Genomic DNA, 12,392 nt, shown 5'->3' with positions numbered 1-12,392 from the left:
TCACAGCAACCTTCAACTCCTGGGCTCAAGCGAGTCTCCTGCCTCAGCCTCCCAAGTAGCTGGGACCACAGGCGCCCGCCACAACGCCTGGCTATCTTTTGGTTGCAGCCGTCATTGTTGTTTGGTGGGTCTGGGCTGGATTTGAACCCACCACCTTAGGTATACGTGGCTGGTGCCTTAGCTGCTTGAGCCACAGGCACCGAGCCAACATATGATTACTCTTATGAGGACTATTAAAACAAAGAAAGGCAATGCTGGTCTTAACTCTCATTTAAACTTTGTTCTTGCCCCACCACACTTGATTCTTGTTTTATTGTTTCTTTGTATGGGCACCACCATGCTTTTTAGAATAAAGGGATGGTGATAGGGGATAACAAAAACGAAATATTTCAGGTTGCATTCCAATCCCACAATGCCTTCTCGAGGAGACCTACTTTTTCTTTGCAATCCACGAAGCTGACAATCTTCCCTGTACCATTTTATCTACTTACTCCTATAGCCTACTTTTCTTCTTCGGCCTGCAAATGCTGATTGCACCTCTAATGCACACCAGAGTCAGTGTGCGGGCAGTATGAAAGGAGCACCAGGGCTCCTGTTCTTCAACTCCTGCCTGGCGTGTTAAGAGAAGCGGATTCCACTGGTTATTTACTCCCAGGTCAGAAAAAAATCAAAAACATTTCTCTGAAAACGATATACAAATGCCCGCGAAGCATATGAAAAGATGCTCACCACCAACCAGCCTCAGGGAAATAAATACAAGCCAAAAAGCACAGGAGATACCGCTTCACACCCCCAGGATGGCTACAGTCACAAAGACAGACAATAACCAAATATTTATAAGGTTGTGGAGAAATTGGAACCCTTACACCCTTCTGGTGGGAATGGAAAATGGAGCAGTCATTTTGAAAAACAGTTTAGCAATTCTTCACAAATTAAAATAGAAGTATCATATGCCTAAGCAATTTCATTCCAAGGTGAAAATTCCTCAGTGAAAACATGTTCAAACAAAAACTTGTACACCAATGTTTGTAACACCATTATTCATAAAAGCCCAAGAGTGGAAACAACCCAAATGTTCCACAACTCATGACTGGATGAATAAAAGTGGAGTACGTTATCACACTCAGGTACGTTGTTGACAATGGGGGAAGCTGGAAGGCATGGCCATGGGGAGGTATGAGAACTCTTCTGCACCCTGTTTTTCTGTAAACCTAAAATTGCTCCAAAAAGATAGTCTTTTTTACAGTGCGATAGACCCATATGATGGAATATTATTCAGCCATAAAAGGGAATAAATTGCTGATACATGCCGCATTGCTGAACCCTGAACACTCTAACATAAAGAAACCAAACACAAAAGGCCACATAATACATAATTCCATTTGTTTGAGGTGTCCAGAATAGGAAAAGTTATAGTAACAGAAATAAGATTCGTGTTTGCCAGGGACTGGGGGAAAGAAAGAAAAGAGAGTGATGGAAATAGGTATGAGGTTTATTTGGGGGAGGGAAATAAAAATTTAAAATGGTGATGTTTGCACGACAGTTTGAATAGACTAAACGCTACTGGATTATACTGTTTCAGAGGGTAAATTTTATGGTATATCTCAATTTTTTAACAAAGATAACAGGGCTAAGGAAGGGAAGAAGGCAGTCTTTGTCCCTGGGCATACAAGGTAATGATTTTATTTCTTAGCTGTATTTTTCTGACTTTCTTTAACTCATCATCTCTTTCTTAATTATCGAGAGCACTCAACACCCTTTGTACAATGCTCATCTGTCTCCTTTATAGGCTGCCTTTGCTTCCCCACTGTCTATCATTCCTTTACTTTTACATACTATTCCAAAGTGGGAGATTATTAACAAATTCAACACAACTAACATTCACCAGGAGCCATTATGAGTTAAGAGGATTTTTTTTTTTTTTCAGTTTTTGGCTGGGGCTGGGTTTGAACCCACCACCTCCAGCATATGGGGCTGGCGCCCTACTCCTTTGAGCTACAGGCACCGCCCAAGAGGATTTTTTTTTCACATAGTTTAAGCTTTGCTCTGTAACAAAATAACATCCTCTTTGGTTAACCAAGCCACGATGAAGGATAATTCATTGTGATACACTGTCCACATAGAAGAAAACAGCGGACAGAGATGCCAGGATTCAGTCAAAGAGGACACAACCCTGGTCCCATCCAAATAAAACTATTTATAGCTCCTTGTACAAAAGTATTATTACCAAAAAGAAAACTAGAAGATAAATGTAAGGAATCAGGAATCATGTACGTCATTAATCTGTCTTTCCAGGCTCATAAATATGTATAGAATCACTATGGATGTTGAAAGAATGCAACATAGAGGATGTCTCCCAGTGCAAATGTGCACGGCCTTCTGCTTTCAAGTTATCACTCTAGTTTTTCTAAAACTATATGTTTATATATTATAAATACATTTCTGAGAAACAAAATACATCTGGGGTGTCCAACCTTTTACTTTTCTTCTACACACTTGAAAATAAGACTTCTCTTGGGCCACACATTAAATACATCAACATTACGAAAGCTGATGAACCATAAAAAAGGTCTACACATATACTTTTTGTGATATCTGACACCAAAGAAGCAAACCAGTTCTCAAATAATCTGCATGTGGCCCACGGCCTGCAGGTTGGACACCCCTGAACCTTTTTTGATGCTCACAGAATTTCATTTATTGCCATAATTATCTCCATTTCACCTTATAGTTTCCCATATATATATATATATATATATACATATATATTTTTTTTTTTTTAGTTTCCCGTATTTTGAATCATTGAACATCAGTATCAGTGATCCCTGACTCAATGTACAGGAGTTTTGTTTCCAATGTGAAATCACCCCAGCCATACTGCTCTGATACTGACCTGGCTTCACAAAGCCTGACTTTGATTCCTTCTTATGTCGAGCCGGCGGAATGCTTCCCTCACCAACCATTCCAACTGTGCATTTCTTTCTGGTAAAATCTTCATCACTCCCAGGGCAAAAGCCAATGGGGCTGTTTCCAGTATCTGAAGGCGTCTTCACAGGAGATACTGATTGGCTACTAGGACAGCCTGTGTCATCTAGAAAACAGGAATCAGTCAGTGTTTAATGATGAGGAGGGAATCAACAATGGCAAAGATCTTGAAGCCCAGCAGCGTGCCCCATGCAGACCCGCACCCACACGTGTGCTCTGCTTTGCAGCCCCAGTTTACAGGCGTGGGTGACTCTTTCGGTGACTCTCCTTTAATTTTTCCCAATTGTGGCCTCTCATACTCCCCTCCCACCAACTATTTTAAGGCAAAACTTCACAAGCTTTTTGATCACAACTATTTCTCTAACATTCTTCTTGACAAAACAACGGGAAGTCTGTTTTAACACTTTATATGATATAATTTGGGTCATATCTATCCAAAGGTTTTTGGATGAGATTAGTAATAAGTTCAGCAGAACAAACTCAGGACTATTAGTGTGAACTCCTTAGAGCTGTTTATGTCAGAAAAATAAAGTTGAAAATTATTGGCCACACCCAATTTTTGATCAATTAGCCCATCGATTGATTAATAGACTCTGACAGATAAGATGTCTGGATTTGAAGTTCAAGGCAGCAGGACTAAGTGATCCTGTTTTATTACACACATAGGTAACTAAAATTAAATTAATCAGATATACTGCAGTCTGGAGTAAATTGCTAAAATAAAAGTGATATTCAGATTAGAAACATTCCCTTAATCTTCAAAATACAGATTACTACCAGGGTCATTATTATAAGTTAATATGCATGATATGAAGTGACCTGTAAATGCTTATTAAGCAAATAGAAAGCCATACTGCTGACTCCTACAAATGCTTCCCATATTTATTAAAGTATTTATGATGGTTGATTGATTCATTTATACTCTGATGAGGAGAACTGTATTGTAATGCATAGCCAAATCAATATTACCATCAGTCAGTGGTAAGTTTTCATTACTAAATAATTTCTTATTATATGGAAATACTTTGATGCCAGACTTGAACATAGACATAGACATTTAGTATGAATAACATTTAGGGCTCTTACATTTTTATGAATACTAAGGGAGCTAAAATAATTCGCCATCTATCAAAGTCTATTTTAGAACTGCACATCTTGAATAAAGATAGAAACAGAATAAGGCCTGAATAAAATATACCAGTTGCTAGACTCTACCTAAAAAAGCAGAACTCCTTCATTTTTGGCCTTTATTTCATTTTTCATTACGAAACATCCTAGCTCCTGGAACAAAGTGAACTTGGCACTAATAAAAGAATTTATTTCTCTTGACAATCCTTTTCTGACTTTTGGACGCATCACTGTATACAATACCTCCAAGGTCTGTTTTGGGGAGCAAATGATTTTTAGTATGCTTTGCATGCCTGCAGACTTTGGGCTCCTTTTTTTTTTTTTTTTTTTGAGACAGAGTCTCACTATGTCACCCTCCATAGAGTGCTGTGGCATCACAGCTCACAGCAACCTCAAACTCTTGGGCTTAAGCGATTCTCTTGCCTCAGTCTCCATTTATCTTCTATGTTTTCTTCTAAGCGATTCTCTTGCCTCAGTCTCTGGGACTGCAGGCGCCTGTCACAATGCCCAGCTTTTTTTTGTTGTTGTAGTTGTGATTGTTGTTTAGCAGGCCTGGGCTGGGTTCAAACCCACCAGCCTCTGTGTATGTGGCTGGTGCCCTATTCACTGAGTTATGGGTGCCAAGCCTTTGGGCTCTTTTTTTTTTTGAGACAGAGCCTCAAGCTGAGCCCCTGGGTAGAGTGCCCTGGCTTCACTGCTCAAAGCAACCTCCAACTCCTGGGCTCAAGCGAGTCTCCTGCCTCAGCTTCCCAAGTAGCTGGGATTACAGGCGCCCGCCACAATGCCCGGCTATTTTTTGGTTGCAGCCATTATTGTTGTTTGGCAGGCCCGGGCTGGATTCGAACCCGCCACCTTAGGTGTATGTGGCTGGCGCCTTAGCTGCTTGAGCCACAGGAGCTGAGCCACCTTTGGGCTCTTTTAAAGTGTTATATTCTTCCTGAACTCCTGAAGAAACTCTGGCCCTCAAGTTATGGAGTGATGAGAATCCCTCTTGGCTGCTACTGTCCAGCTATATCCCTGCCCACTGTACTTGCCTCTTCCTTACAATTTCATTTCCCATACTTCAACCCTAAGAAATCTGAGCTCTTTTTAAAGGGTGCAATATCTGCTAATTACTCAGACAGATGCCAGCAGTTTTACAAGGCTCAACAGGTTCGCACATGGCCTCAGGAGAGCCTGCCTCTCTTTGTTGATTCCTATCCCAAAGCAGCTAAACAAATGAGGCCTGATCACTCAAAATTACCTATTGCCTTTGAAATTATTTCCCTTTGAGTCAGTTCCATAACTTACTTCTTTTCAAAGAGCAATCTCCTAAATAAATAAAAACCTTGAACTTTGGAACATGCTTCAGAATGTCTACCTGAAAAAGTCATTTTTTTGGAAAGCTCTCAGACCCAACAGATAAAATTAAACAATTTCCAGTATTGAAAAATTCTGTCAAAATTACACTTTTGTTTCTATTACCATTTTTTCTGGGGTTAAATAAGAATGAATATGGACATATCATGGTTTCAGGACTATCAATTTTAAGGACTAAGTGCTGGGGTCTAGTTAAAAATTGGGAACTGCAATTATTTAGAGCAGGGGTCCTCAAACTTTTTAAATAGGGGGCCAGTTCACTGTCCCTCAGACTGTTGGAGGGCCGGACTGTGGACCCTGGGACGAGTCAGCTGCTAAGCAGGACAGGCAGTGGCAGCAAAAACACCCAGCGGGCCAGATAAATGTCCTAGGTGGGCTGCATGTGGCGCGTGGGCCATAGTTTGAGGATACCTGATTTAGAGTGATGGCTAGAGCAATGTTTCACCTGGAGCCTGGTGCTCCAACTGTCACCTACGTTTACAACTAGGATCTCTAGGAGAAGGGATTGCAAGGGTTAAAACCTAAATCTATCTTGAGCTATAGGTATGTCTTACAGCATTTAAATCACTACATAATCGTCTCTTAACTGTATACTACAGGGCTTCATACTGAGGGGGTAAACAATAGGAGTGTAAGACACGGCCTTTCTCAAGCTGTGGCTCTGTAGCCGGGCCCCATCCTAATGCAGATTATAATAAGCTAAAATGAGCTGGATATATATCACTTACAATGCACAGTTCTTATAAACTGGCAAGTCTGTTAAAGTAAATCCACACTCAAGAAAATCAGTGCATTATCAGAGAAGCCTGAGACATTTGCCTGTTTTGTCTAATGGGACAAACACTGACAAGGGAATCTAGTTTCATAAAGGGTAGACCATTAATTTTCCTACTACAGAAGGAACACTTTAAATTATACAAAGACAAATCCAAGGAAAAGCACAGATTCATGTGTCAGAGAGTAATCTGGTCACCCGTGCCACCCGAGGCATTTTCCTTTTGCAAGACTGAAGACATGGTTATCTTTTTAGTAAGTCTTGTTTAGGCTTCCTCTCTGCTCTCTCTCCCCCATTTCCTCTTCATGGCCACAGTTGGAAGCTGGCCACGAGTTCAAATGAAGATAATGCTCCTTTTCAAAGTTTTACCTACAATAATCCTACTTCATATTTACTCCGAGATTCTAAGAGTAGTAAAGTCAAGCTGATGTTTTTGGATGGTTCATATTTAATCTTACTATGTGCTAAACTACATGTGGAACAAGCACTTATTAAAGAAATCTATTTATTAAACTGGCCTCAGTTGCACTATATTAGGCTGCTGTGTGTTTCCTGCTGCTGCTGACTGCTAAATTTGCTCTGTACAATCTGTAGATTTATAAACACAATACTTATAATTCCGGACGTTGTAAGTTAATTTAATATAAAGAAATTATCATGGACAAAGATTTCCAACACAACAGCATGAAGAAACTGTTTCTGGGTAGGAAACGGCAGAATTCCTGAATGATTTGTGCCCAAAGTGTGGGACGTTCTAAATTCCCAGAATGCCTGACAAAAGTAAGAACATTTCAGTTTGGTTTTTCCATAAGGGAAGCTTTGCTCTAAGGCTTTAGGAAGAAGATGTAGAAGATTGTTGGTCTACTGGAGAGAGAAGAATTTGAAACACACACAAACACACATACTGGGTGAAGGACAGAATTACAACTCAGACTTTACCTTACAAATGCAAACACTGTGACCTAATCATACACACCCTCATGTTCATCTGAAAGTTTCTAAAAAAGAAAGTTTTTAAAAACAATGAAATTCAAATGACATAACCACTGGATATATAAAGAATGATGGAGGCTCAGCACCTGTAGCTCAGTGAGTAGGGCGCTGGCCACATATACCAAGGCTGGCAGGTTCGAACCCGGCCTGGGCCTGCTAAACAACAATGACAACTGCAACAAAAAAATAGCTAGTGCAGGTGCCTGTTGTCCCAGCTACTGGGGAGGCTGAGGCAAGAGAATCGCGTAAGCCCAGGAGTTTGAGGTTGCTGTGAGCTGTGAAGCCATGGCACTCTACCGAGAGTGACTTAGTGAAAATCTGTCTCAAAAAAAAAAAAAAAAAAAATAATAATGATGGGCTTATGGTCATATAAAAAAACTAAAAAGAGACCAGAAAGGGCCTTGCTCATCATCCAAATTCGCGGCTCCTTGGAAATCAGTGGAAGTGACACAGAGAACAATTCCTCAAATTGAAAATTGGCAATTACAAGTAAAGAAAAAATTTGTGTATATTCTTATAATAAAAAGTGTTCTGCATTTAATTGTAGCTGAAATCCCTCATCAATATTGGAAATTTCATCATTACAGTTAGAGATGCATTCTTGTTAATGAAAGTAGATGGAATAATCAAAATAGAAAATTACCATTTTGCAACCTATAATGAAATAATTGATTTAAGCAACAAACATATAGATAAAACTATTAGACAAAAGGCTAGAGGAAAGTTTGCAATGGAGAAATCAGGTCTTACCCAAATGCACCCACTGAGTATTTTTTGGATGACTGGCAGTGGGACAACAGACGTTATTATGCAATGTACCCTAATCATCTGTACCCTCATAGTAATCTGAAATTTAAAAAATGTACTTTCTGATATGATGTGAGATGAAGCACACAGCATTTCCTATTATTCTTGCTGCAAAAATATTGCCTCACATCTAATCAAAGTTTTAGAGCTAATGTCTACCTTATAAATATATACAGAATAAAGAGTTAAGTTAGGGACTGGGAAACTGCAGCCTGCAGGGCAAATTTGTTCTGCAGCTTGTTTTTGCAAATAAAATGTTACTGGAACACAGCCATGCCCAATCCTTTACATATTGTCTACTGTGGCTTTCAAACTACAATGGCAGAGTTGAATAATTACAAGAGAAGCTGTCTGGCCAGCAAGGTCAAAAATATTTACTATCTGGCCCTTTACAGAACAAGTTGTTTACCTCGGGGTTCAATGATACCATGAGGAAGCCGACAGACACTTTAGAGACAATTAGGGATATTTCAATGCTCTTTATCATACCAAGCAATTATGTTAGTTGTGTTAGTAATTAAAATGGCACCGTGATTCTGTAAGAAAATATGCATTTTTCTTTTTAGTAATGTATGCTGAGGGACGTAGGTAGACATAATATGATGCAATGATGATGTGTGGAGGTTTGCTTTAAAGCGAGTGAAGAAGAAAGGGAGGGAGGGAGGGAGTGAGGTTGGAAGGAAGGAAGGAAACAGCAAATCTAGCATGAGGTGGGTATTGAGCATGCGGGAGTTCACTGTACCATTCGCTCTGTTTTTGAGTATGCTTTAAAAATTTTCAAACTATTTTATTTAATTTCTTGAAAACATTAAGTGAGTACCTATTTAAAATAGATATGAACACAGCAATTTGGGGGGGGGGACGGAGATACAGAATCTCACTCTGTCGCATATGGCTAGAGTGCAGTGTTGTCATCACAGCTCACTTGGAACGCCCAGGCTCAAGCCATCCTCCTGCCTAAGCCTCCCAAGTAGCTGGGATTCCAGGGGTGTATCATCAGGCTTGGCTGATTTTTCTAGTTTTTGTAGAGACAGGGTCACTCTCTTGCTCAAGTTGGTCTCAAATTCCTGGCCTTAAGCCATCTTCCCACTTTGCCTCTCAAAATGCTAGGATTCCAGGTATGAGCCACCACACCTCACCAGAACATAGGATTTTTAAAGATTTATTTCTTCTTGTAAGGGATGGTAGATTGTTTCCATTTTTCTATTACTAAAATTACCTTATTAACACATCTTATAGATATGTCTTTGGTGAAACTTTTGATTGTATTATACAATACATGTTTGTTGAGAGTTCTAAACCTTGCAAGAAAGCTGAAGCAACTGACTTTCCTATTATTATATGAAAGTATCCCACTTACTGAATTTCTGTCAGTATCATTTTGCTTACATTTTTTCAAGTTATTAATTAAAAATGACTCTTGATGTTTTAATTTACATGTTATTAACTATGAGTGAAGCTTCCTATCTTTCATATATTCATTGGCCTTGTTTTTTTATTATTATTATTTTTTAATTGAATGGTAACTATGTACATTAATGCACTTCTGGGGTACAGTGTGGGGTTTTCACATGCAATCCGAAATACTTCCATCAAACTGGTCAACACAGCCTTCATGTCATTGGCCTTGTTTACTTTCTCTATGAATTGCTTATGTCCTTTGATAATTGCTCTATTTGGGTGTTTACAATTTCTTATTGATCTGTAAAAAAAAAATCCTTGTAAGTGAGAGCTATTAACCCTTTGTCCTATTTCACTCGGTTTGTTGCATGCTTTTGACTTTATAATGTTTTTGACATTGAAACCTTCTCTTCTGTCAAACTCTCCCTGTGTTCTTCTGTGATACCTTCCAATGCTTTTGTGCTTAGCATGTCCTTTTTACTGAAATATCAACTAAGTATCTACCTATACATTCTCCCAGATGTTTACAGTTTCACTTTTCATTTACGTTAAATCCACTTGGAATTCATTTTACAATGTTGAACGAAGGTTAAACTCTAGCTTAATTATTATTAGTAGAATTTTAAGGAAATCTATTCTTTCCACATTACTTTGCAAAATTTTTATGACAAGACCTGGAAAGCAATGAATACTTCCTGAACGATTCATTCATACGTTTTAAATTATTAAGACTAATACATGTATTACACAATTTTCTCATATTTCACAAAAGTGTCTAATAACTAGTATTGTCAAATACATGTGGTGTCCAAGTTGAAACTTCTCGTGCCAATCATATGTAAGAATTAAACACCAAGTTCTAAAGATTACAAATAAAATACTCCTTCCAAGTCCATAAAGCATCTCTATAACTTCTGGGTTCCCTTATGAATTTAGATCTCAGAGTGAGCTGGTTTTCAAAAATGGTTCCAGAAGATATACTTAAAAATAACATCAGGCGGAAGAACCGTGGTTTTGTGCCATAATGTCTTGAAACATTCAGTTATGGTTTGATGCTGTTCAGTATTCAGTTGCATAATTTTGGGGGGGAAAAATCACTGCTATTTACGGAAACATTATTTTAAATTATATGGAAATCGAGTGGATTCTCATGAACGACAGAAGTGCTGTTTGTTCATGCACTCAACAAATATTTACTGTATATCATGGACCAGACTGCTAGAGCTTTTATTATTCTAATCGCTCCAGGTACTGTCATATTTGAAGATTTACAGTGACAGATAAAATGTCATAGCTTAAACTCAGGATTAATCTGAGCCGCGTGAAATTCTTACCAGACACCATCCAGCATTCATATGTACATAAAGGATACAGGCAACTAATATGTATTAAGTGTCTATCATGTGGTGAGTAGACCAACTTCTATCATACAACCGTAATAATATCTTATGTTATCCTTGAGAAAACTGAGGCTCAAATACAGAATATCATGACTACACGGCCACTAAGTAACGGACTCAGGCTTCAAACTCACTTTTGTCTGATAAAGTGTCTGCTTTACTCGCCATCATAGGCTAGCTGGTTTCTAAAATTTCCTACTTAGGTTTGTTCCAAGAGGAAACACCAGCAATTCTGAGAAGGCCCAAATTGAAAACAGACAAAGGAAGCTGTTTGAAAGAAGCCATCCCATAATAAGCAGACCACAGAGATTTGAGGCAAGAAATTCCCTCTAGTTGTCTCCAGTTTTCCTTCCTCAACATATGTGGCTGTCAAAACGTAGGCCGTTCGGATCATTTTGAATTCTAGGTTTTCAATAACGACATCTGAACTTCTACTCCCTCACCTAATTTTAGCGTCCTTTGTAGTGAGAACTCACAAATCTACAGGGCTGATTCAGTGTCTGTAATATATCACTAACCAGGGCCAATGCTCAAGAGTAAGAATCTCATCCATCCAGTATTTGCTTTTTCCTCAGATAATTACTGATTTCCTACTGAGTGTCAAGCATTGTCCTAAATATTAAGGACATAATAATGAGCAAGACTCTGAGATCCTTGTCCACAAGGAGTTCATATTTTAGTAGTGATAAGGGACAGTTAAAAAGAAGTTAAAAATACATAAAAAGATTTTGGATTGTGACGTCCTGCTAATGAAATAAACTTGGTGGTGTTATGCAGACCAGGTGGAAGGTGGTCATGTACTTCATCAGATATGTTCCCAGAGAAAACCCTTGAGGAGATAGTTTGAACTGAGACCAAAACAAACAAACAAAAACAGAGAAGGAACTAATGGTAGAAAAGGCCGAGTAAAGAATTCCAGGCAGAGGGAGCACTGAAAACGCTGCGAGGAGGTCAGGAAGGCTGATGGGGAGAGAAGGACTGGTGATCAGGCTGAGGACGTTGATGGAATCCCAAGTCGTACAGGACCGTAGTCCAGAAATAATCAAAATCATTAAGTTATCCTTAAGGTTACAGAAGCTACATGGAATGGGAGATGACAAAAGTTTGGTTTGCTGCTGGGCAGGGTGGCTCATGCCTGTAATCCTAGCACTCTGGGAGGCCAAGGCAGGAGGACTGCTTGAGCTCAGGACTTTCAGACCAGTGTAAGAAAGACCAAGACCCTGTTTCTACTAAAAATGGAAAAATCAGCCAGGCATTGAGTCAGGCATCTCTGGTTCTAGCTACTTGGGAGCCTGAGGCAAGAAGATCGATTCTACCCAGGAGTTTGAAGTTGCTATGAACTAGGCTGATGCCACGGCACCCTAGCCGAGGCTGCAGAATGAGACTCTGTCTCAAAAAAAAAAAAAAAAAAAAATTGGTTTGTGGTTATAAATGAGGACAGACTGAATTAGTGATAACATATCTAGCTAATGTTTATTGAGTGTCTACTAAATTACTGTGGTGTTCTAAGCATCTTACTTAATCCAAGTCTTTTTTTTTTTTTT

General features: G+C 39.0%; 1 protein-coding gene across 5 annotated transcripts in view; it reads right to left on the bottom strand.

The window, feature by feature from the left end:
- Positions 1-12,392, bottom strand: part of SYBU (syntabulin) — a 66,950-nt gene that overhangs the window by 39,075 nt on the left and 15,483 nt on the right. For all 5 annotated transcript variants that reach the window (XM_003782399.1, XM_012810381.1, XM_023517222.1 and 2 more), the window contains exon 3: positions 2,894-3,091. In XM_003782399.1, coding sequence (XP_003782447.1) covers positions 2,894-3,091 — 198 coding nt within the window. The remainder of the gene's footprint in view (positions 1-2,893; positions 3,092-12,392) is intronic.

This window comes from Otolemur garnettii, unplaced genomic scaffold, assembly GCF_000181295.1.
Source record: "Otolemur garnettii isolate 467f Iridium unplaced genomic scaffold, OtoGar3 scaffold00004, whole genome shotgun sequence".
In the NCBI taxonomy this organism is placed as follows: Eukaryota; Metazoa; Chordata; class Mammalia; order Primates; family Galagidae; genus Otolemur; species Otolemur garnettii.
Note: the sequence above shows the minus strand (reverse complement) of the source record. Positions and strands in the feature narration are given on the sequence as shown.